The sequence below is a fragment of the Amphibalanus amphitrite genome, unplaced genomic scaffold (genome assembly GCF_019059575.1).
Source record: "Amphibalanus amphitrite isolate SeventyFive unplaced genomic scaffold, NRLGWU_Aamphi_draft 000509F_arrow, whole genome shotgun sequence".
In the NCBI taxonomy this organism is placed as follows: domain Eukaryota; kingdom Metazoa; phylum Arthropoda; class Thecostraca; order Balanomorpha; family Balanidae; genus Amphibalanus; species Amphibalanus amphitrite.
Genome location: NW_024882003.1, coordinates 316,118 through 337,792, shown reverse-complemented (window position 1 = coordinate 337,792; position 21,675 = coordinate 316,118). Strand labels below are relative to the sequence as shown.

Sequence of the window (21,675 nt, the reverse complement as noted above, 5' to 3'; positions counted from 1 at the left end):
AATCATGCCCTTTGCAAAACTTATTCCGTGGAAGTTGCAACCTTTAACACACAAAACAAAATGTCAAATTTGACCGTTTTGACCCTCTTGGCTCTTATTGAACATTGATTTGAGCTCGCACCTGAAATATTATTCGCGACCGAGGCTTAAACGAGTAATCGAATGTTTTGTTTGCAGTGTTTATTTAACCCGCGCCCTGCTGGGGGGGGGGGTGTTTGAACACCCCCTTGTGGTTTTTCGCGAATATCTCAAAAAACGGCGGCGCGGAGCGCCGCCGTTTTTGGTACACCTTATCATACATCAATTCTACACATGTTGTGAAAATGTCAGACCAAGGTCATTCAAGGTCAGGTCACCAGGTCACTTGAAGTGACCTCACCTCATAAAAAGTTTCAATGTCTGTCATAGCTACACCGAGTGACCGATCGCTTTGAAACTTTTAGCGATTGTCAAGAGCAATAGCATGTACAAAATGTATATCTCAGAATTTCGATATCGATGACCTAAGGTCAGGTCAATTTTGCGACCTCCCCATTATAAGTCAATGGGAGAAAATTGAAATGCGCCTCTTTTGGACAAAAGACATTATAAACAATCCCAAACACCGAATTACAAGTGGTTTAGATACACTGAACATGAAAATGGTGTCCGTGACCCTTGTTTATGCCCTGAGGTCATCTTAGGTCATAAATGGTATCTAACAGTTTTTCGCAAATAACTTTTGATAGAGGCATGCTAGAGCGATGAAAACGCCTTAGATGTGTTAAGCTCGACGATACGGATCGACTGATATGCAACATGACCCTTGCCGGTCAGGTCATGACCTTGACCTGAGGTCAAATTTTCAAGTTGACCTTTCAAGGTCAAGTTATAGTTCATTCGATGCGTCTTGACAAGAGGAACACGATGCCGGTAAAAGTAAGCTCGTACAGGGCTTGGGTCAAAAGTTATTGCAGAAAAACTGTTTCCGAAAAAATCGGCTATTTTTGCAGTTTTTGCCCCCTGCAGGCAAAACCGTTGACGTTAGGTCAAATTTGAGAGAATTACTCAGAAAGGGCGTTAATAGGGCTATCGAATGCGCTTTTCCGCGGCGCTGTAGCTCTATTGGTTCCCGAGTTATGCGTTGGCTTCTTGGAAATTTTCGACATTCGACCTGGAAATCGGCGAAATTTTGCCTTCAATGACCTTTGGTGACCTGACCTTTGACCTGACCAAAAAATTGACCGAAGTGATTTCGTCATTATTTTTGACGCTCTTTCGAACGCCGCCTTCCGCGTATCGCTACGTGGCCCAGGAGCCGAGTTACAAGGGGGGTGTTCAAACACCCCCCCCCCCCCCAGCAGGGCGTGGAAATCCAGGACCCCCAGCCGGGCGCGGGTTAACCTCCGTTATGTTCATGAACTGTGAGAAAAGTTGTCGGAGAACGCTAAAATCAGAGAAATTTGGCTTTTGAAATTTGATGATCTATGGTGATTTTATTATTGAGCTTGCCTAAAACATGACCAGATTTCTCTGATCACGTTTGTCGCTCTTTCAGACGTCGTTCCGCTTCTCGCCTCGTAGCCCAGTAGCCGAGTTAGAAGGAGCGTGAAAAGCCCACCTCTCGACTCAACGTGTTACGATAGGGCCACCACCCTGGGCGGGTCAAGTTGGGGGAGCCTTGAGCCCCAGCAGCTCGTCCTTCCATCTCACTGATATTACCCTCGTCCTGTCTTGTGATGTTATTACAGTGCCATCTTACGATAACGGCCCTTAAATATGATTTACTTCTGTTTGATGAAACATGTCGGGCTCCGCGATGAAAAGACTTAAAAACATAAGCTCCAAAATGAAAGTAAAGTAAATTTTCAAGAACTTTTCAAGGTAGATAAAAATAATGAGAGACACTTTTATAGATGGCAGTTTTTTCGTATGGAGACAGCTTTTAGGATTTACAAAAGTGGAAAAAGTTACCCCGGCCGCGCCGGGGTCGGCTGAAAGTTACCCCGGCCACGGCCGGGGTGGCCGGGGCAGGTTCTCCACCCATGGCCTTGGCCCTTGGCAAGGCTATAAGCCCTTGGGCAGCACTGGCAGCACCAACTACCAAGATTCTTACAGATTGGGCAGCCCGAGCGGATGATGCTCAGCTGCACCAGTGGCACTGGCGACGTCAAAGGCCCGATGGTTGGTTGGATGGTTTGGATTAAGCACCACATGAAGTGGACCAAGGTGCTAACCGGAACTCTCACGCTGTTCCAAGCGGCCAGGCAGCGGCGATGTTTACTTTTTAAATCCTTTTTTTCTAAATCCGCGACGCTGCGGCATCTTGGCGGGATCGTTGACCCGCGCCGTTTGAAAAGCCAATGAAAGGATATGTATGTTATAGAGTCTTCTTTATGCTTTAACAGTCTGCAGTCGCCGTACTTTGAGTTGGAGCATAGTTTAGAGCGTCTTCAATGTAACAGTAAGTATAATCGAATTCAAACAATTTTTGTTGTGTAACTGATCGCAAAATATAGCTAAAACAAATGCAGTGATAAGCTATCGCCGTACTGTTTTAATTTTACCTTCATTCGTCCCGTTCGTCGCACATGCGCATTTTTTGTCTAATATTTCAAAGAATGCTCAACAAGGAATAATTCACTCTATGCTCAGTTTATTGGCGTCATCAAGCATTCTAAGTTATAGGGCAATCTAGGCAGATCTTAGTGTAAAAATATTATTTTGAATGCAAACGAGGATTGGAAGGGCAAATGTAAAGTTGTGTAATGTTTACAGTCAAAACTTTTACATGATTTTTCTAACAGAAAGTTGATATTAAAATCTCTCTTGCAGAAAGCCGTGTGGAATATTGTATACGTCATAAGACCAACATCTTTTCGTACAATCCACTGTACAATCCACTACTCCAGCTTGTTTGAGCACACGCTATTTTGTGCAGTAGGTATATAATTGTAATAAATCCATATAATTGTTGAGAGTTGTGAGAGAGTTGTGATTTCATTTTAGAGTGATGAAAATACTGACCAATCACTGTAAGAAAAAGTGAAACATTGGTGATCTTAAAGGGACCATCCCACCTTAACATTAGTTTTGAGTTGAGATAGCCAAGTTTGCGGCCAGGCTCAGAAACCACCATTTATCCTGGTCGCAACCCCCGCAGCTTTATGGTGTTCAAGAAATTTCTTCCCTTTACTTGCAGGGTGGGACCAGCTTAGTCCCTATCTCTTAACCATTAGCGGTTTTTGGATGACGTCAGCAGTCATTTCAACGCCCGCCATTCCTTGAACCCGAGTTTTGCTGACCTTGAGCTCCCTTTCTTATCAACGTGAAATCCGTCGTCGGCGCTGAGAGAGCCTATTGCTTTTCATTTTAATTTGAATATTAGAAGATACCCACCACTGGAACTTGGACTGATATTATACCAAGGCCGAAGATGATCAAGCTGCCTGCTATATCTGGAGCTTGGTGTTCAACTTCAACATGGAATAAAAAACAAAATATCAAAGCAAACTGGATATGGTACTGCAAGTTAAAGTCCAAAGAAATTTGAAGAGCTGACAATTGACATTAATTCTTTTCCTGCAAGGTTTCCATATGGAGATCACAGTCACACCATGAAGAAATATTTTTGATGTTAACAGTTATAAGGGGATTTATCTTCCAGTTTTGACGAAAGACGCTGCTGACTGTCTTTGGAAAAGGATGTCGGCATGAGGTGCAATTGTGCTTGTGAAGTGGTTATAACTGGTCCTTTCACAGTATTAAATTAAATGTGCCATTGCAGCCAAGTGTGTTATCATGTAAGGTAAAATCAAGACTACAATGTTGGTTTTACGAGCATTGAGAAGGCTGGTAGGTAACACCTGCCTGTGCTCGTAAATCATGCTGCCAGAGTATTCTAAATTAATTTTATCATACACTTTTGTTGTCCATAATGGTTGCACTATTGTTTGGTATCATATTATTCCATGTAAATATGGTAGTGTAAAGTCCGACCAACATGTTACCAGATTTGAAGCTGTTACGTTACCTAAGTACCTGTTTTTTACTGGCGTGGTGAATGTCACCTGGATTTTGTTTTGAGGTGCAGACCTAGTAACTCTGACTACATGGGTTTGAAGCTATTATCTATTCTGTTTTTACTGGCCTGGTGAATGGCGACTGATGTTGTCCGTGGATGGCACTGAAACAAATTTTGAGTGTTTTGTACAGTGTTTTAATATAATGCTGAGGGCTGAAAGTTGTCTTGTTTAGAGTGGTGAAAGTTCAGGATATGCCAGTCACCATGGTGGGTCAGAGTTAGTGTGTTGCAGTCAGTTCGGCTTCGGCAAGCACACGTATGGGCATACGCATCAAGACCTGCTCTGCCATACTTTCAGCCAATTTTACCTAGGTAAGTCTTTTCTTTTTTCTGCCAAAAGCTATGACATTGTGAATTTCAGCACTGTGGCCTGTGTGTAGCTTTCAGGAAAGCAATTCTAAATAAAGCTCTGATAAAGTGCAAAATCAGCAATGCAGCCCTCTATTACATTTTCTACAACATCTTACTTGTTCCTTGCATGGAGAGAAAAATGCAATGTTATGAATTCGTTTATTCACATAATTTGACAAGCATGCAGTTGCCTGCTACTATCACTGCACAAAACAGAGCAGAAAACATCAGTTGATCAAACACAAGACATAACAGAAGTTTACAACATAGGGCTGCCGAACCTGCTTCCTCCCACCACAGTTGATGCCATTTCCTAGCCTGGCTTGATGTGAGCACTGAATAGCTGCTTTGTCTAATTACAGCTCACTACCATTCAACTTAAACTACTCTCTTTAAAGTAAGAGTGAGAGCGTTCAGTGTTCATAGCAGCTCGACAGACGACAGACAACAAACATCTTGACAAACCAACCAGTATTTGATTTGGCTAATGATTTATGTGCTTGTTGTATCATGGCCAAACTACTTTAACAGCAATAATCCCTGTTTCATCTTGATCTTGCTTTTATTTCCATTTGAACTCAGATCTTGAAACAATCATCTGAAGTGATATCAGATACTGGCTTCTGTTTCTCTTGAAAGCAAGTTAAAACAACAATTACCGGGGTTACATGAGCGATCCGTTCCAAATACGTACTACGGTAATGCGCATCAGCTCCCCAAAAACGTATCTACGGCACCGGTTACATGAGACTAATTCGTTTTATCTACGTCAAACGGATCTTGTTCGGCTTTAGTTCGGACCAGTTCGGATGGCCGCTAATTCGCATTAGAAACGAAATAGCGTACAATTGTGGTGCATGTGACGAAGGCGATACACGTGAATTGTGATGCAATAATAGCTCCGTAATTTTAGGCGATTGTGTGCTGAAAGTTGTGTCCTTGCTTTTGATATTTATTGATGATTGTGATGTCACATTTCAGTGGGATGTTTTCCCAGCCTCTCGGATCGCTCAACACAAACGATGAATGAACAAGAGGAAGTCGAAGGCATTCAAAGTGCAGTTGCTGTTGCAGCAATCACTGTGCTGTATGCAGCGATAAGAGTCTTGACGTGCCAAACACAAGAGATTCAGCGCAGGCAATCACTGAGGACAAGGCGGCGTCACAGACAGAAGCATTTAAAATTGATTTCCGATGATGATCTGTTGATTGGCTTTCTGGCATGGAGTTTGAAGCAACACAGAGTCACCAGAGGCAGAAGCTGCTGGATGCTTCCCCGAATCCGCCATCAGTGGTTCCTAAGAGAAGTACTTGCGACATGGGACAGTGAGAGATGGGTGCAAAACTTCCGAATGTCAAAAGCCAGCTTTTTCAAGCTCTGTAACTTACTCAGGTATAGATTGGAACCAAGTGTCAATGCTGTCCGTGAACCTCTGCCTCTCGAAGTCCGTGTTGCTATCAGTCTGTACAGTCTGGGATCTACAATGGAGAACAGAGTGACTGCCAATCAGTTCCACTGTCACAAATCGACCGTAAGTATGGTGATATCTACTTTTGCACCCTTTCAAAATTTAAGTAAATTGCAAAACAAAAACAGAAAGAACACATACTTCTAATCCAAACTGGAAAAATACAGCTAGGCTGAATTTGTCTGGCGTAAGGGCGGGATACACCAAAGATGTCAGCGCACGTCCGGCATAGCTTCATTGCGCCGAAATGAAGGCCGCTGAATTATTTGGCACATGACGACGGCCTCCTTTTTTGGGGGAAAAAGTGATTACCAAAATTTTTGGCATGCTGGTCAACCTAGCAACAGATTCACCTTGCGGGCCTACCAAAAATTTTGGCATGCTGGTCAACCTAGCAACAGATTCACCTCGCGGGCGGCTCTGGGGAGGGTTCAGGGCTCAGGCCGAGACGTCCCCCCTCCCCCCAGGTTGTCGTGTGCTCCGACTTGCGAGCCGCTTGACGCCTTCAGTTTACTCCTAGCGCCCGGTCCGCCCGGCCTCCTGGGCGGCCTCCCAGACCTCCGCCCTCGGTGTGGAGATATGGAAGACCTTGTTGAACATCGCCGAGCGCAGTGAAGTTATCCTGCAGTTGGTTCCTTCCACTGCGGGATCGAAGGGAATGAGCGTGCAGACGACCTGGCGAAACAAGCGCCCCAGGATGCCATGCCCTCGGTCACAGTGCTGAAAATAAGGCCCTTTGCTGGTCACAGTGGGGTCCAAAGGATTTTGTTCTCCTTTACAAATTTTTGCTCCGGCACCTGAAGTGTTCTAAATTTTCGAGCCTGTGTGATGAAAAACTGCTATTATTACACCTAAAATATGCAGTCATAGCATTGAGAATAACGCATTTAATCAGGTAGTTAAAACGTTCAGTAGCCAAACTGATGACTTTCCTATAGGTTGTTTGAAAAGCTGGCTGGTTCTCCGGACAAATTTTATTCTCCGGGACCAGGACCGAAAGCCAACATTGCCCTCCGACGCCCGCTCGCTGACAAGGCAGCTTCATCGTGCGGCCTCCGTCAGTGGCGTGACAAGTCTGCCGTCCAAAGGCAAAAACGCATATGTCGGGCCATGACCTGACCCGACATATGCGTTTTTGCCTTTGGACGGCAGAAGTGGCCCGAGTCACTATGCAAGCCAATCTTCGGGAGTACACTGTCGTCCCCCCCCCCCATCCCCGGGAGGACCGAAAGGCCGCCGTTTCGGTGCATCTGATGAGGGCGGGCCACTGGGCCCGCTAGCCTGACCTGCACCGGATTGGCCGTCTCCCCCCCCCCCCCCGCGGCGTGCCAGTAGTTCCTGGACAAGCGGTGCCCCGCAGTGTGCCGTGTGCTTTATGTGATGTAGAAATAGCTTATTTATGGCGCAAATAGGTACCCAACTTTCGGCGCAAATCATACAAAAATTTCAGCGCAAAATCGCCTACGCTGAATTTCGGCGCACGAGGGTCTTACGGGCGTCCGGCGTAGTGTATTGATGTTTTTCCAGAATGGCTTCTGAGGTTGAAAATGAGACCACACGTTGATACTTACGATGTTTTTTTTTACACAAACTTAAGTTACACCGAACCACACGTTGAGTCGGGGTGTTATGTTATGGTAGGTACGGTTAGGTCAGATTAGAATTTAGATTACATTTTGTTATTTCTCCTTGTAGCGCACGGGCCACAAGTGCGGCTGCCCAATCGGTGGGCACCCCGTGTACAGTAAAAGGAACTGGTAATTTTGCCTATAGACTGGGTTCAAAATCTTTCACAAGATTGCGATGCTAAATTGATGTGTCAAAAGTTTCGCCAACTGTGCGGCGCTTGGTGGCGTGGATTTCGCTACACACTTGAAAAATTTGGCTGACCTCCCCCCCCCCCCCCCACCAGAGTGACGGATAAAATGTTATGTCCAGCGAATGTTACCGTGCCCCTTCCCCCCCCCCCCCCTGCTATCGGCTGCGATCGCTAGTGATGTTAACAAGTGTTACCGTTTTCAGGTACGCCACCATGTTCTAGCATTTTGTCGTGCAGTGGTATCTGAAATGGCCGATTACATCCAGATGCCAACTGCTGATGAGGCCAAGGAAATTGCACAGCGCTGGGAAGACAAATGGGGATTTCCTCAGGCTTACGGCGCAATAGACGGGACTCATATTCCGGTTACTGCACCAGAGGAGGGACTACGAGACCACGTGAATCGGAAAGGCTGGCCATCTGTGCAGCTTCAGGCAGTGTGTGATGATAAGTACATGTAAGTACCTGCCGATGTGATTGCCAAATAATGGCTAGGCAACGGCAGCATTTCCTGGAAAATAAGCAGAACAGGTGCATCACTTGAAATGAGTGAGATGCTTACTGAACTGTTTAAAATCAGGCTGAATGCTATGTTTATTCTAAGGCTAATAAGTAGGTGCATCACTTACTGCACTAATTATCAGACAATTTAAGGTCTAGCTCTCGGGCATTAAGTACTTTAACTGAATATCTTAATACCAGACATTGCACCTACCTAGTAAATCTGCTGGAAGCACGGCCGTTTAAGGTGAACTAGTTGTGCAATTGTTCTTCTTATCCACAGCTTCCGGAACATCTACTGCGGTGGACGAGGTAGCTGGCATGACTCCAACGTTCTGCGAACCAGCAGTCTGTACAGGACCAGCGAGCAACTCCCAAAGGTAGGATGGCATGAGCTGTTAAGTTATCAAAATAGGCAAACGAATGTGGAATGCATGATTATCTGCCATAAGGTACAGTTAGGATAAGTAATAATACTTCCTTCCGTACTAGCCTATGGCCAATTTCTGTTTGTAACCCACGCTAAGGTCAGGTCAGGATGCTGGTGTACTTTAACTTATCACGGTGGTGAGCATTGCCAGCTAAAATTTCATGCAATGTATTAATTGCTGGCGCAGCCGGTATCAAAACGTGGCTTGGTGCCTAGCCTTTATCACGAATACTTATGAATCGCTCATGGCCCCCCTTGAGCGCCGAAGGCGCCCTTTGCGATTGGAGGCGCCCTCCAATCGCGAATATGTTAACAGGGAAAATGCGATTGAATGGCACACTCCGGCGCCATCAAACCGCCTTCCTATAAATCGGCACCCTTATCCAAAGGCGCCCTCCTGTAGGTCGCCGCCCCGCTAGGCGCTATCCGATGGCGCCCTTCGGCTGGTCGGCGCCCCCCTACCTACCGCGCCCTACTGTGGAATGTTGATTGCCGCCCTCCTCCGTTTTGGCATCCTCTTGTTCATCGCCGCCCTTCTACCCATTGGCGCCCTCCTACCTATTGGCTCCCTCTTGCTGAATGTTGATCGAAACCCTACTAGCTTTTGGCACCCTCGTGTTCCCTCCTACCCACTGGCGCCCTCCTGTTGATCACCGCCATCCTGCCCGCTGGTGCACGATCGTTACGGATTTTTATCTCGTGACCGTATGGCCCCCTCCTTGGGTGAGTGGCGCCCTCCTAACCCTGGCCCCGCCTTCACGATTTTCCAAATACGCCGCTGACTGCTTTTTGTTGGTTACAGGAACCCGTTCTGCTGGAAGGAGTCCCGGTACGTCTGTGTTTGCTGGGCGATCCTGCCTACCCGTTAGCAACGTGGCTCATGAAGCCATACCCACAACCGGTTCATTCAAACCAAGTCCGCCAGCTGACAGCGGAACAGGAGCGAGTGTCTGCAGAGCAGGAGTCATATAACGTATACCACAGCTCTGGAAGGATGACAGTCGAATGCGCATTTGGGAGGCTGAAAGGACGCTGGAGAAGACTGCAAAAGCGCATGGAAGTGGACCTGGGAGCCGTGCCAGTGATTGTTACAGCATGCTGTATTCTCCACAATTTCTGTGAGCTACAGTTGGAGCGGTACTACGATGCGTGGGTGCCAGATACTGTGATAGCTAACCGGTGTTATCCGCAACCGACCACGCGAGCGAGTACCGAAGAGGCACAGGATGCCAGGGGGATGCGAGACGCCATTCGTCGCCATCTAGCCAACAACCTCCCGCTTCGCAGGTCAGCATTCCGCTAGTCATGTACAGCATCACTCCCCGTCGTCTTTGTGGTGCGGAGGGCACTTGTTTGATGCGCCGAAGCGTCTGGCTCGGACCAAACATAATGTTTAATGGACTGTTGTATTTTGTTCAGGGCTCGTGCATATTTGTGCGTTTCGTCGTTTACGAAAGGTGTTGGCGATGGAGGTATTTCGTCTGCATCTCTTCGTCGCCGTTGTCCGTCGGGGCCGCGTTTGCCACATACGGCATCGAGATCATGCCATGTTTGTTTCATGTCAGCGCACTGGTGACAGTATCTGTGCTTCTGCCGTTTCCTTTCGGTCTACTGCGTTGTCGCTCGTCCGTGATGCTCCTGAGTTTATATAAATGCACTGACGCTCGTCAACGATGCTCCCGTGTGTGTAAATGCATTGATATCTACCTAAAAAGGAGTGTCAAAATGATTTAACATAATGCGGTTGTGGGCGGTGGGCGCTGACACATAGGTTTATTAGAGTAAGTAGAGAAAATGCTCTTCGGGGAACTTTCTTTGGGGAATCCAACTGCTTTCGTCGTGGAATGTAAAAAGCATATGTCAACGCGTCACTGCGTTTATTGCAACATAACACTATCATACCAACTGCTCACGGCATGATACGACGCAAACGCAAAAGAAAGTTGTAATGCTTAACAAAATTAACAGCGCAGGACAACTGCAGAACTGCTACAATTTTGTAGCACCGGAACGAAACGCAGACACGAGCGAGTGGCACACATTTCCCATGAGTAATGTAAAAAAGGAACAGCAAGAAATGTAAAACAACAATCGCTTCACAGGTGACACAGCCAATCAATTTGTGACCGCGGCTCGATAGCCCCGGCGTTAGGAACATTCGTGATACCTGCGCGTAAGTCACGACATCTCCAACGAGTTACGCAATAACAACGGAGTGAAAATATAACACAACAATCGCTTCGCACATCCTCAACGAGTGACGTTCAATAAAAACAAAGTGTAAATGTTACACAACAATGGCTTAGCACGTGCCACAGCCAATCAACTTGTGACCCGCGGCTCGATAGCCCCGGCATTCGGAACATTCGTGATACCTGCGCGGGGGGTCACGACATCTCCAATGAGTAACGTTCAATAAAACAAAAAAAAAGTAACACAACAATCGCTTCGCACGTGCCACAGCCAATCAATCAACTTGTGACCCGCGGCTCGATAGCCCCGGCATTCGGAATATTCGTGATACCTGCGCGGGGTCACGACATCTCCAATGAGTAACGTTCAATAAGACAAAAAAAGTGTACCTAACACAACAATCGCTTCGCACGTGCCACAGCCAATCAATCAACTTGTGACCCGCGGCTCGATAGCCCCGGCATTCGGAATATTCGTGATACCTGCGCGGGGGTCACGACATCTCCAATGAGTAACGTTCAATAAGACAAAAAAAAGTGTAACACAACAATCGCTTCGCACGTGCCACAGCCAATCACCTTGTGACCGCGACTCCATAGCCCCGGCGTTAGGAACATTCGTGATGCTGCGCGGGGGTCACGTCTCCAATGAGCATCGTTCCATAAAACCAAAGCGAAAATGTAACACAAGAAGCGCTTCGGACGTGCCACAGCTCATCAACTAGTTACCGCGGTTCGATGGCCCCGGCATTGGAAAGGGACACCCGTGATAGCGTGGGGCAGTAGCTGCTATGAGGGCGTCGACCGCACGGGCTAGCTGGGCGTTTGCCTCCTTGGAAGCCTCCAGCTGCTCTCTGCTAATGACAAGGTTGGCGTCCTCTGCAGCGATTAGCTGTCGCTGACACTCCAAGTTCTCATCAGCCTTGGTCTGCCAAATGGAGAAAAAGCCATCCCAACTGGAGTCAGTTTTAGCTCGTTTTGCCTTTCTGGCCTCTCGCTGACTGATCGCACGCGGCGTCTGACTGAGACCGATACACGACGCTGACTCCAGCCCATCATCGACCGACTCAGATCGAGTAGGCCAGCGTGCATGGGCTGCTGACGGCACATCACTGATACCGGTTACGCTAGCGGACGATTCCACAACTCTGGAGCCGCTGTGAGAGGCCGAGCCAGGTGCTCTGGAGCCACCGACAGAGGCCGAGTCCGGTACTCTGGAGCCACTGTTCGAAGCCGAGCCCAGCACACTGGAGCCGCAGTCAGAGCCCAGCACACTGGAACCGCTGTCAGAGGCCGAGCCCAGCACACTGGAGCCGCAGTCAGAGCCCAGCACACTGGAACCGCTGTCAGAGGCCGAGCCCAGCACACTGGAGCCGCAGTCAGAGCCCAGCACACTGGAACCGCTGTCAGAGCCTGAGCCCAGCTCACTAGAGCCAATGTCAGAGACAGCGCTCAGCACACTGGAGCCACTGTCAGAGGCCGAACTCGGTACTCTGGAGCCACTGAAGGTGGCTGAGCCCCGTACTCTGGAGCCGCTGACTGTGGCTGAAGAACGACGGTCTTCTGTAGCTGAAACACACAAAAAGGCACTTGATTGAGTTTTTCCAAGCCACGTCCAGGGCCAAATATATAACAACATGATAAGTGAATGTTTTCCCTGAAAGTCATTGTGCAATGTCAATTTGCAATGTTAACTGATACAATTCTTTGCATACACATTAACCCAGCTAATGCTCTTAATGGTAAATAATAAATATTTAAACAAATAATATTGCTTGTTATTGGCATGCCTTTTTGAACATATAATGCACAAACATTTGCACCTCAGTGACAGACATACTTTCAGTTATATCTCACCTGACTGATGCACATTTGTGCCAAGGTCTATGGTCGCTTCATGTAGGGTAGCTGCTGGCCGCCCTCCAAGAAGTTGCTCTAGGAGGTTTTGATGTGGCACCCTGCATGCTGCAGCACCAGATATAGACTGCTTGATCTTGAGCTTGTTATAGGCTAGACGCACATTCTTCAACTTTGTACGACATTGCTCCGGCGTACGCTTAATCCCCATCTGGCTCAGCTCTGAAGACAGCCTCGCGAAGACCTGTAAATATATTTTTTTTTGTAAATAGCACTGCAATGTGAGCTATTTTCAATTCCTCTCATGCAATGTGCATAGCTGGGGGATACGTCCAACATGCAAGGACTGGGGAGGGGGAATCCCAATATGAAATATCCCCACTAGGCAGGAAGTAAGCTGGAACATTTGAATTGCCTATAGCTTGCTGACTTTGCTGCCAAGCTCATGCTTTAGTTTGAAACTAGCTTATCAATTTACAGTATCAGAATGACATTAGGGAGGTTGACATTGAAGGTCTGTAGCTTCATGCAACATGTTGTTGGCAAAGGCTCATGAGTGATACATTTTGGGAAGATTGGTTGATAATATAAGACCCTGCTCACCTGTGCGTTCCGCGGGCGGCGCCCGTCAATCGCAGCAAATAGGTTTAGGTCTAACACTACTTGAAGGAGTGCCTCGACCTCCTCCTCCTCCCAGTCACGTCGCATGCTGTATGATGCTTTGTCCGAGGACTCAAAATGATTTCCTCACCGAGTCTTCTGATAAAAAACTAATGGTGGATACCACCAAAAGGCAGGATAACTTCTTTATCGCAAAACAAAACGCAAAACCACGAGGCCCCCCACGGAAACAATGAAGGGACTTCTACAACTGTTGCGAACATTCAATACTCATCAAGTATCAAATATATTTCGTTTGACTTTCAGGTACCTATTTTACCTGATATCTTCAGGTTTTAGTGAGTTCATGTTTTGACAAAAAATATGTATGAATAACAGATCCATGTAAAAAGACGTTCTTTGTTTCCAAACAACAAATAATAGTTCCTGTAAAACGTGCCGGGTTACATGAGCGATCCGTTCCAAATACGTACTACGCTAATACGCATCAGCTCCCCAAGAACGTGTTAACGGCACCGACTACATGAGCTAATTCGTACTAGTGACGTCAAACAGACCTAGTTTGGCTCTCGGCCCGGCCGAAGGTAATGCGCATTAAAAACGGAATAGCATACAAATGTGGCGCATTTCCATAGCAATAGAGGTGACTGAATTAAAAATTTAATATCTCATGTCTTTTTTGCATTTAATCTGCTCAGAACATCCTCAATTAATTTAACAAAAAAAAGTTGAACATAAAGTTGTCTTGCTTTGACTCATTGGGCACTTGCCTCTCTTGATTCGTCTGTAGTGCTGAAGTACTTTGATATTTTCTTTTTGGTTTTCACTATATTTATTGACAAAATACCGACATATTTTTTTAATTATTATTTCAAAAGAAGCAAATGAAAAATATACCTATTATTTTTGCATTTTAATGTTTTTTTTGGAAAGAAATAGTTCCTGTAATACGTATCTTGGTCCTATTCGCTTCTAAGCCTGTTTCTCAGCGGATTTTGTTTGGACCGCCGATTCGTATTAGCAGGTGGATACATGAGTCGGTAGTACGCTCCTGATTCGCATTAGCGGTGAATCCGATCGTGATACGTATTTGCTTTGCTCATGTAACCGCGGATCGGATCGCCGATTCGTACTAGCCGGTGGCTACATGAGTCGGTAATGCGTTCCTAATTCGAATTAGCGGCTAAATACGTATTTACTGTGCTCATGTAACCCCGATAAATGATAAACTAAGGCAGGAGATGTGAGTTGTGGCAGTTTTTTTTTTTTTTTTTTTTTTTTTTTTTAGTGGCCACAACTTTCGTTTTTAGCCTCGCGAGGAGTTGTGGCAGTAGATTTTTGATTCAACATATGTCAACCTTATATTGCTTGAGACCTCTGTGACAGACAAACAAATATTTATAGTTTTTTATAGTTTGGATTCTTGGCTTGATTTAGCAGATCAGCTGTGAGCCTGTGAACCTTGACTTTGAAATCACATAAATGTCATGGTACCCGAACGAATCCTCGCATGACATTTCTTCGTAGCACAATTTTTCGTCCGCATTTCTTCGTCTTGGTCTACAAATCTTCGTCGGTGCATGAACGACGAATGAATGAATGAATGCATTTATTTGTCCCTCAATGCTTACTCTTGCATATATTTGCGTTGAAGAAGAAATGTGAGCCGATTTTCATATACCCTGGTGCGAGACAAAGTAATGCGATAGGTACGAATAAATGCCCTGACGAAGATTTGCAGACGAAGAATTGCGATACGAAGAAATGCCATATGAATTGTCCTGGAATCCTTTATTGGCCATCCCTTGATAAGATAAACGCATCATTCGCGCAATATTTGTCGCACTTTGATACCAAACTATTGCTTCCAAATGCCGACGTAAAGAAAACCTTTATGTGACGTCATAGAAACAGCGGATTTCCCAAAAAGTAAACAAAAATAAAAGTCTTATATCTCGAAAACGGGTGAATATTTTCCGGTAAAATTTGGTAGATGTTCATTTTCGCTCTTTGTGATTCACGCTACATCACTTTTATGCCAATTCATTAACTTTTTTGAAGGTGGGAGGGTCCCTTTAAAGACCTTTGCCTATCAAATCACACATTTTCTATAGTCAGAACTCAGAATCCACTTCAACTTCTCCATGCTAAATAACGTGGAAACCATCATGAAAACACTGAAATGGACAATAATTTTCGGTTTATCACAACTATACCAAGTACCAACTGTATTTTGTACAACGAAATTACACTACCGACGCCATTTCGATGTTAACTCGTCATGTGTTTGAAGTGCTGCAAAAATGTGTGATACCCTGTTTGTATACTAGTCTCTAGTGCGTATCTAAATGAATTGTGTCCCATGACCATTAACTGTGTTCCGATTATAATGTTGCTGTTTGTATCTTGTCACTCTTGTAAACTCATTCATTTGGCACTTGTGGGCTCACTTTCCCGTTTGGATGTGTTCTCAATCTCATCCATCGGGCGAGCTCTTTCTATGCGGGTTCCTTCCCTTCTCCCCATCCCTGCATTCATTTTGGCTACTCTCAGACCAAGGGAACCCCAAACAGGTGAGTTGAGTTGTGCTGATGCATGCATGGTGAAAGCTGCTACACTTATGCCCCTCGCCTCACCCACACTGGTGCATTATGGCAGGTGTGGCACTGGCATCACCTACTGCAGCATAGTTCTCCACTGTGCAGCTTGAAAATTGGTGTTGCAGGTGCCAAATTGGCTTGAGTTAAAGAATAATACTCAAAGAAGAATACTCAGTATTGTCCTTTATTTCTAACTCACCTGGTTCACTCACCTGGTGGGGTTCCCAATCTCACGTCTGCAGACAGGAAGGAGTAGGCAGGGATACAGTAGGAACCCGCAGACACAAGGCGCACCAGCAGTTGCTACTACCGGAGTGGAGCGCCTGCACATATGTTTGCGCGAAAACAGGCATGGTTCAAGATGCAAACAAGAGTAGTTATGTGTACATAATTGATGCAGGAGAAAGACAAAGTCAATGCTACTTTAAATGTGTCCATGGTACAGTGCATTTCGCAAGACGAAGAACAAAACAAGGCGGTTAGTGAAAGTCATACAGAGCGTCGCCAAGGGCTTCCGCCAGCAAACCCTTAAAGGTTTTGTTTGTAGTTAGGTTCCATTACGACGTGCTCCGGGAGGGAGTTCCATAGTCTCACACCGCGCACCGAGAATGACCTACGCCTGACATCAGTGTGTGAGCGGGGATGGAAAATCTTAAAGCAATGTCCGCGCATGCCTAACTGAGGAGGTAGAGTGAACAAGTCAGCGGGGGACACCGCACATTTGTCATGGAATACCTTCCAGTACTGAATCATATCAGCCCTTAGCAGTCTGCCTTGAATTGAATACAAGTTCAGCGATGAGAGCCGGGACCGATAATCCAGACTCGACAGGCCAGCGATATGCTTGGTCCAGCGACGCTGGACCGACTCCAGAGCGCGCAGGTCCCCCAGGTACCCAGTGTGCCACACACACGAGCAGTACTCGATAACTGGTCTTATGTGAGTACGGAAAAGTGTTAGCATAAAGTCCGGAGATCGGCACACCGTGCTCCTCAGGAGGTTTTGAGAAAGACCTGCGGCCTTGTGGACAGTAGCGGATATGTGGTCGTGGAATTTGAGGCTCGAGTCCACCAGTACTCCGAGATCCGGATGGGAGGGGACAACTCGAATCGGGGAATTATCGATGTCATACACTGGAGGTGGAAGAGATTGAGATTGAGCCTTGCTCTGAAAACGTATGACCACACATTTGTCACGGTTCAGGCGAAGGTCCCATGACGAAGAAATACGGTGCAGGGCAGTGATGTCCTGTTGACAGAGCGAGGAGGCATGGTCATATGCCAGTATTGTTAAAATACTATGTTTTTTGTATAATTGTTACTATTTCCAGTGACACATTGCTACTAAATATATTCAACCAGATGTATGCCATTTTTTTAAAATGAATATCGCTAGTTTACCCACTCTGTGGTTTTGCCGCATGCATGCAGAATAAGCAAGCTCCAACAATGCCTGGCTCCGGTATCGGCAGAAAGTGGGTGGGTTAGAAGGTTTGAGAAGGTTAAACTTAAGCTAAGGCCAAGGGTATAAATTAACCATTTGTGGAGTGTGTAACCTATTGATACTAATGGCTCCAGTTGAAAGTTTCAGTAAGCATCCAGTTTGTCACAACTCACATGTTAGTCTGAGTTAGAATGAGAGATCTGTTGTTTTGAGAAGTAATAATCAATCTTCTTTTTTAAACATATATCTTGATATGGAACATGCAGAAACATTGGATCTGCAGTTAGATTTGATTCATCTGTGCCTAAGCCTATGGTTCAAGTAAATTTAAAAGTTTTTATGCTTACTCTTCAGTTTCAAAAATGTACTGCTTTTTTGAATAGCTATGTGGGAAAAGTCAACTAGTGTCAGCATTCATGTGTTGCTCTTCCTTCTCATTTTTGTAGATTGAAAGCATTCACTCTAGAAATATTTTGACGTTCCAGGGCAAACATGACTGAGAATAAGTTGTGATATCTCAAATCAATGTGACATTGTGGATTAATTCAAGGAGCTCTCTGTTGTTTGGCTCTCTGTTGTGACTGGAATCAGCTGAAGATGGATTTTGAAAGGAAACAAAGTTATTTGGAAATACCAATACAAGTTGGTGTAAGGGTAAGTGTTAATGTCATCTATACATTCTTCAACCATTGGTCATGTCCTTGATATGGTTATTTTATTTGATTTTAGCCTCATCTTAATTGCTTAACAAAGAATGATCATCACAAATAGCTTGAAAATATGCATTCATAGCTCATAAGTGAAGACAGAGGTGAGGTCTATACGCAGACCAGACCCCAAAATGTCTTCTTTGCTGGTTATTTCTTACATGTTAGTGTAGTCTTCAACGTTTCCTTATTGCTGTATTTGTATTTGTATTTGTATTTGCATTTGTATTTATATTTAAGAGCGATCCACTTACAAAGTGCGTTGCTGTAGGCCTATAGTAATATTATTTCCATACTGTACCAACTTTCCCACACTGTGTTTTCCTCTAATCCATGCCAAACATTTCTAACCCAATGTGAGTCTAACACCCATGGTCTTATCTCCCTAGACCCCTCCCCTGACATGACGGGCTGCCCCCAGCTGCGGCCCGTGCTGGACACGGATGACCCGCCGTCGGACGAGCGGGTCGAGCTGCTGGCCACCGGCCAGGTCACCGTCGAGGGCCACCTGTTCGAGCCCACCTTCTGCCTGCCAGCCTCGGTGGGCCAGCAGGAGCTGTACGCGGCGGCCGTCGAGCCGCAGGTCGAGATGCTGCTCCAGGGTGAGGCAGACCGCGCCGCCGGCCGGGGCGTGTCTCGTCCGGAGGGTGACGGCCGACGGGACGAGCGCGCTGTTCTCTGCTTATGTGGCTGTATTCTGTGCTATTTGCGACTTCTGTTTTAGATTCTCGCCGGCTTTATCTGCATGACACTGTTATTATTTTCCGACTAGTCTCTTTCGGAACACGGAATATAGCCAGCGATGGTGCAGGCAGATGGTATACTTCCTGAGTAACACATTTTGCTTCAACACCAATTAAACACCGTCACTTGCCAACTGCTAACTAATCACCCACAGCCTCTAAACTCGTATAACTGCTGTGTCCCCCCACCCTTCCCTCACCACCCTTCCCCCTCCACCCCCAGGCTACAATGTAGCCGTGGTGACGTTCGGCCAGACGGGCTCCGGGAAGACGTTCACGCTGGTCGGACCGGACGCCACGTTCGCCATGAGCGAGGCCGAGTTTGGCGTGCTGCCCAGAGCCGTGCGCCACGTGTTCGCGGCGCTCAAGGTACGTGTGCCACGTGTTAACAATGCTTAGGGCACTTGCGCTACATGTTTGTATGTTTCAACGCACATCGTGCGTTATGGGCTCCGGGTATTTATTATAGGTGCGGTCACATTGGTACGCTGTATTACGAATTCAGAGCTTGATTGCGCTTATTACGGAGCGAGCGAAGCGAGCGTAGTCTTTCCTTAGATTAACGGAAATTTCTGAGTATGAGCGGCCGGCCGGCCGTGCGGACGCTTTTGCGAGGCTTATATCTTAGCAACCACTTGACCGATTTACACGCGGTAATTTTTGTAGGGTAGCTTCATTCCTTCTACCAAGTATTGGACTATTCCCGATGCATGTGGGTGACCCCTTATGCACGTGCCACGTGCAAAACGAAGAGGTGTCAGTTTTGCAATTGTTGCAATATCTCGGTAACTACTTGGCCGATTGCGCTGAAAGTTGGCATGTAGGTAGGCACCCACTAGGCACTGCATATCCATGTGCCAGAGTTGAGGTGCTGCTGCACGTGCGCACGTGCAGGGGTCGTTTCCAGTTCTCGAGAACGGCTGGACCGATGGCGCTCAAATTTGGTACACGATTAGGGACCAGTTAGTAGGGTGCCGTGCACAAGTCAGTTGGGACCCATTTTCACGTGCGCACGTGCAGGGTGCCGCTTCCAGATCTCGAGAACGGCTGGGCCGATTGTGCTCAAATTTGGCACATCGCTAGAAACCGGTCAGTAGGGTGCCGTGCACAAGTCAGTTGGAGGTACCCCCTCGAAATTTCGCTCGTGCAAGGCTCACCCTCTCGTTCGCTCCGTTAGTCGCCCCAAAAGGCGTTATATTGGTGATAATTGTCTTCATATTAATTTTTGTCAGTTTATTACGCCAATTCCGCACCTGGTCCAGCTTCGATTCGTCACGTTCCATTACGATTTACGAACTATGATCGTTTCATAGTCCCCTTATGCCCACTGACTGCTAACAAAAGTCTCTTTGTCCCCGTGCAGCAAAGTTCACATGAGGTGGCCGAGCACGCGTTCACAGTGCGGGCCAGCTACCTGGAGGTGGGTGAGGAGGAGATCCGCGACCTGCTCAACTACGAGCCCGTCAGCTACCACCTGGACGTGCAGTACGACGAGGAGGTGAGGCGTGAGCCCCGTGAAGAGCTAGGCTACTGATGCCGCTGCTCTGCCGGGGAGTGGAAGGACTCATCACTGGCTAATAAGTCATAATTCAATCCGTCACTCACCGGTTATAGTGAAAGACACAGAAGAGACGGCCAGGAAGCGAATCGCTTCAAGCGATATAAAAATGTTGTCCGATAAATGAACTCCGTCCTGTGAAGTGAAGAACAGGCATCACTACGATGATTTGTGAAGTCATATCTGACCGGTATGCATACGCTTGATTCGTCCCGTCCTGTTTCGAGCCATCCCATCTCACCCCTCCCGTTTCTCCCGCCCCCTCCCGTTTCGACCGGTTGGCGCTGTCCACTGACCCCTCCCCTGCGGTGTTTCCCCCAGGGCTCCCCGGTGGTGCCGGGTCTCACCCGGTTGGAGTGCTCCTCCGTCTCCGAGGTACTGCACTGCCTCGAGGCTGGCTCGTCCATGCGACAGGCGGGCTCTACGGCGGCCAGTGATCAGCAGGCGCACACGGTGTTCACGGTGCAAGTTCAGCAGGAGTGGGCCGACGGTAAGAGGGCCGGGACACGCACAGCGGGAGGGGAGGGAGAGGAGAGCGGGATCACGGACAGTGCTGGATGAGGCGGTAGTGAGAAACGCGGGTCTGTGTGTGTGGATTTTGATCAACTGTTGGACATAAGTCTAAGCCAACACAAGTGGTTTTCAAATAGAGTTCCATTCAAACTACGTCAGTTCCGGCTGTTTACAAATACCTACCTATAAGCCCCCTCTGTACATCACACACCACATACACAGATGGTGCATCATGATTGCCGCTCATTGTGTTCCCCTCCCCTCCATCCGCCGTTGCAGGTGTGCTACTGCACGAGACCTCTTCGTCAATGTACTTTGTGGAGCTGTCCGGTTCGGAGCTACAGCCGGCGCCCGACGACCCGGACGACTTCACCATTAATGCCGGCCTGCTGGCACTGCGTCACGTGGTGGAGGCGCTGGCCCGCCGCCGGCCGTCCGTGCCCTACCACCTGGCCCCGCTGCCCGCGCTGCTCAAGGTCAGATGGGTGCACGGTGGGGTCAGTAGGGAGGGTGAGGTGTGCGTTGGACGGGTTGGGGAAGGGTTGGAGGAAGTGGCCTGGGTGGTTGATGGGTTGTACTAAGTGTGCTGTTGGTCGTCGTGAAAGCAGTGGGGCCTTAATGTGGAGAGTTATTATGATTGTGTTCAAGTGTGTAAATTCGGTTAATCAGCAGCCTGGAGATTTCCGTTTTGCGGTTGGGGAAGCACGGGGAGGCTGGTTTAATGTGTGTTCAGTCACGTTTTTAGTTGATTATCCGCTCAGTTAAACGTCACAACCATGGGTGACTCCATGCGCTTCGTAGACACGAT

General features: G+C 47.2%; 3 protein-coding genes across 4 annotated transcripts in view; 2 read left to right on the top strand and 1 right to left on the bottom strand.

Annotated features, from left to right (window-relative positions):
- The first annotated feature begins 2,911 nt into the window (after positions 1–2,911).
- LOC122392964 (protein ALP1-like) lies at positions 2,912–10,309 on the top strand. 2 transcript variants are annotated; one of them, XM_043388364.1, is made up of 5 exons: positions 2,912–2,923; positions 5,396–5,946; positions 7,906–8,159; positions 8,487–8,583; positions 9,436–10,309. In XM_043388364.1, exons 2-5 carry the CDS (start codon positions 5,437–5,439, stop codon positions 9,934–9,936), a joined length of 1,362 nt encoding a protein of 453 aa, XP_043244299.1. In that variant the 5' UTR covers positions 2,912–2,923; positions 5,396–5,436; the 3' UTR covers positions 9,937–10,309. The 2 variants fall into 2 exon arrangements, with proteins under 2 accessions (XP_043244299.1, XP_043244298.1); XM_043388363.1 differs by lacking the exon at positions 2,912–2,923 and having other exon boundaries at positions 5,371–5,946.
- LOC122392954 overlaps positions 2,983–21,675 on the top strand; it is a 31,705-nt gene continuing 13,012 nt past the window's right edge. The window contains exons 1-7 of the mRNA XM_043388343.1: positions 2,983–3,014; positions 17,832–18,000; positions 18,475–18,655; positions 19,020–19,165; positions 20,160–20,294; positions 20,676–20,844; positions 21,147–21,343. Of these exons, the coding sequence (XP_043244278.1) occupies positions 17,944–18,000; positions 18,475–18,655; positions 19,020–19,165; positions 20,160–20,294; positions 20,676–20,844; positions 21,147–21,343 (885 nt within the window). The 5' untranslated portion in view covers positions 2,983–3,014; positions 17,832–17,943. The remainder of the gene's footprint in view (positions 3,015–17,831; positions 18,001–18,474; positions 18,656–19,019; positions 19,166–20,159; positions 20,295–20,675; positions 20,845–21,146; positions 21,344–21,675) is intronic.
- LOC122392965 lies at positions 10,494–13,757 on the bottom strand. Its single transcript, XM_043388365.1, has 3 exons — positions 13,286–13,757; positions 12,683–12,926; positions 10,494–12,394 (listed from the first exon to the last, which is right to left on the bottom strand). Exons 1-3 carry the CDS (start codon positions 13,388–13,390, stop codon positions 11,547–11,549), a joined length of 1,197 nt encoding a protein of 398 aa, XP_043244300.1. The 5' UTR covers positions 13,391–13,757; the 3' UTR covers positions 10,494–11,546.

Bases quoted from the DNA above. Each gene is read 5' to 3' on its own strand.
- LOC122392965 (XM_043388365.1), bottom strand. From the start codon at position 13,390: ATGCGACGTGACTGGGAGGAGGAGGAGGTCGAGGCACTCCTTCAAGTA. The intron at 12,927-13,285 runs GTGAGCAGGGTC...ATATATTTACAG, and splicing joins GCCGCCCGCGGAACGCACAG to GTCTTCGCGAGGCTGTCTTC. The intron at 12,395-12,682 runs GTGAGATATAAC...TGTGTGTTTCAG, and splicing joins CACAAATGTGCATCAGTCAG to CTACAGAAGACCGTCGTTCT.
- LOC122392964 (XM_043388364.1), top strand. From the start codon at position 5,437: ATGAATGAACAAGAGGAAGTCGAAGGCATTCAAAGTGCAGTTGCTGTT. The intron at 5,947-7,905 runs GTAAGTATGGTG...TACCGTTTTCAG, and splicing joins TCCACTGTCACAAATCGACC to GTACGCCACCATGTTCTAGC. The intron at 8,160-8,486 runs GTAAGTACCTGC...TCTTATCCACAG, and splicing joins GTGTGTGATGATAAGTACAT to CTTCCGGAACATCTACTGCG.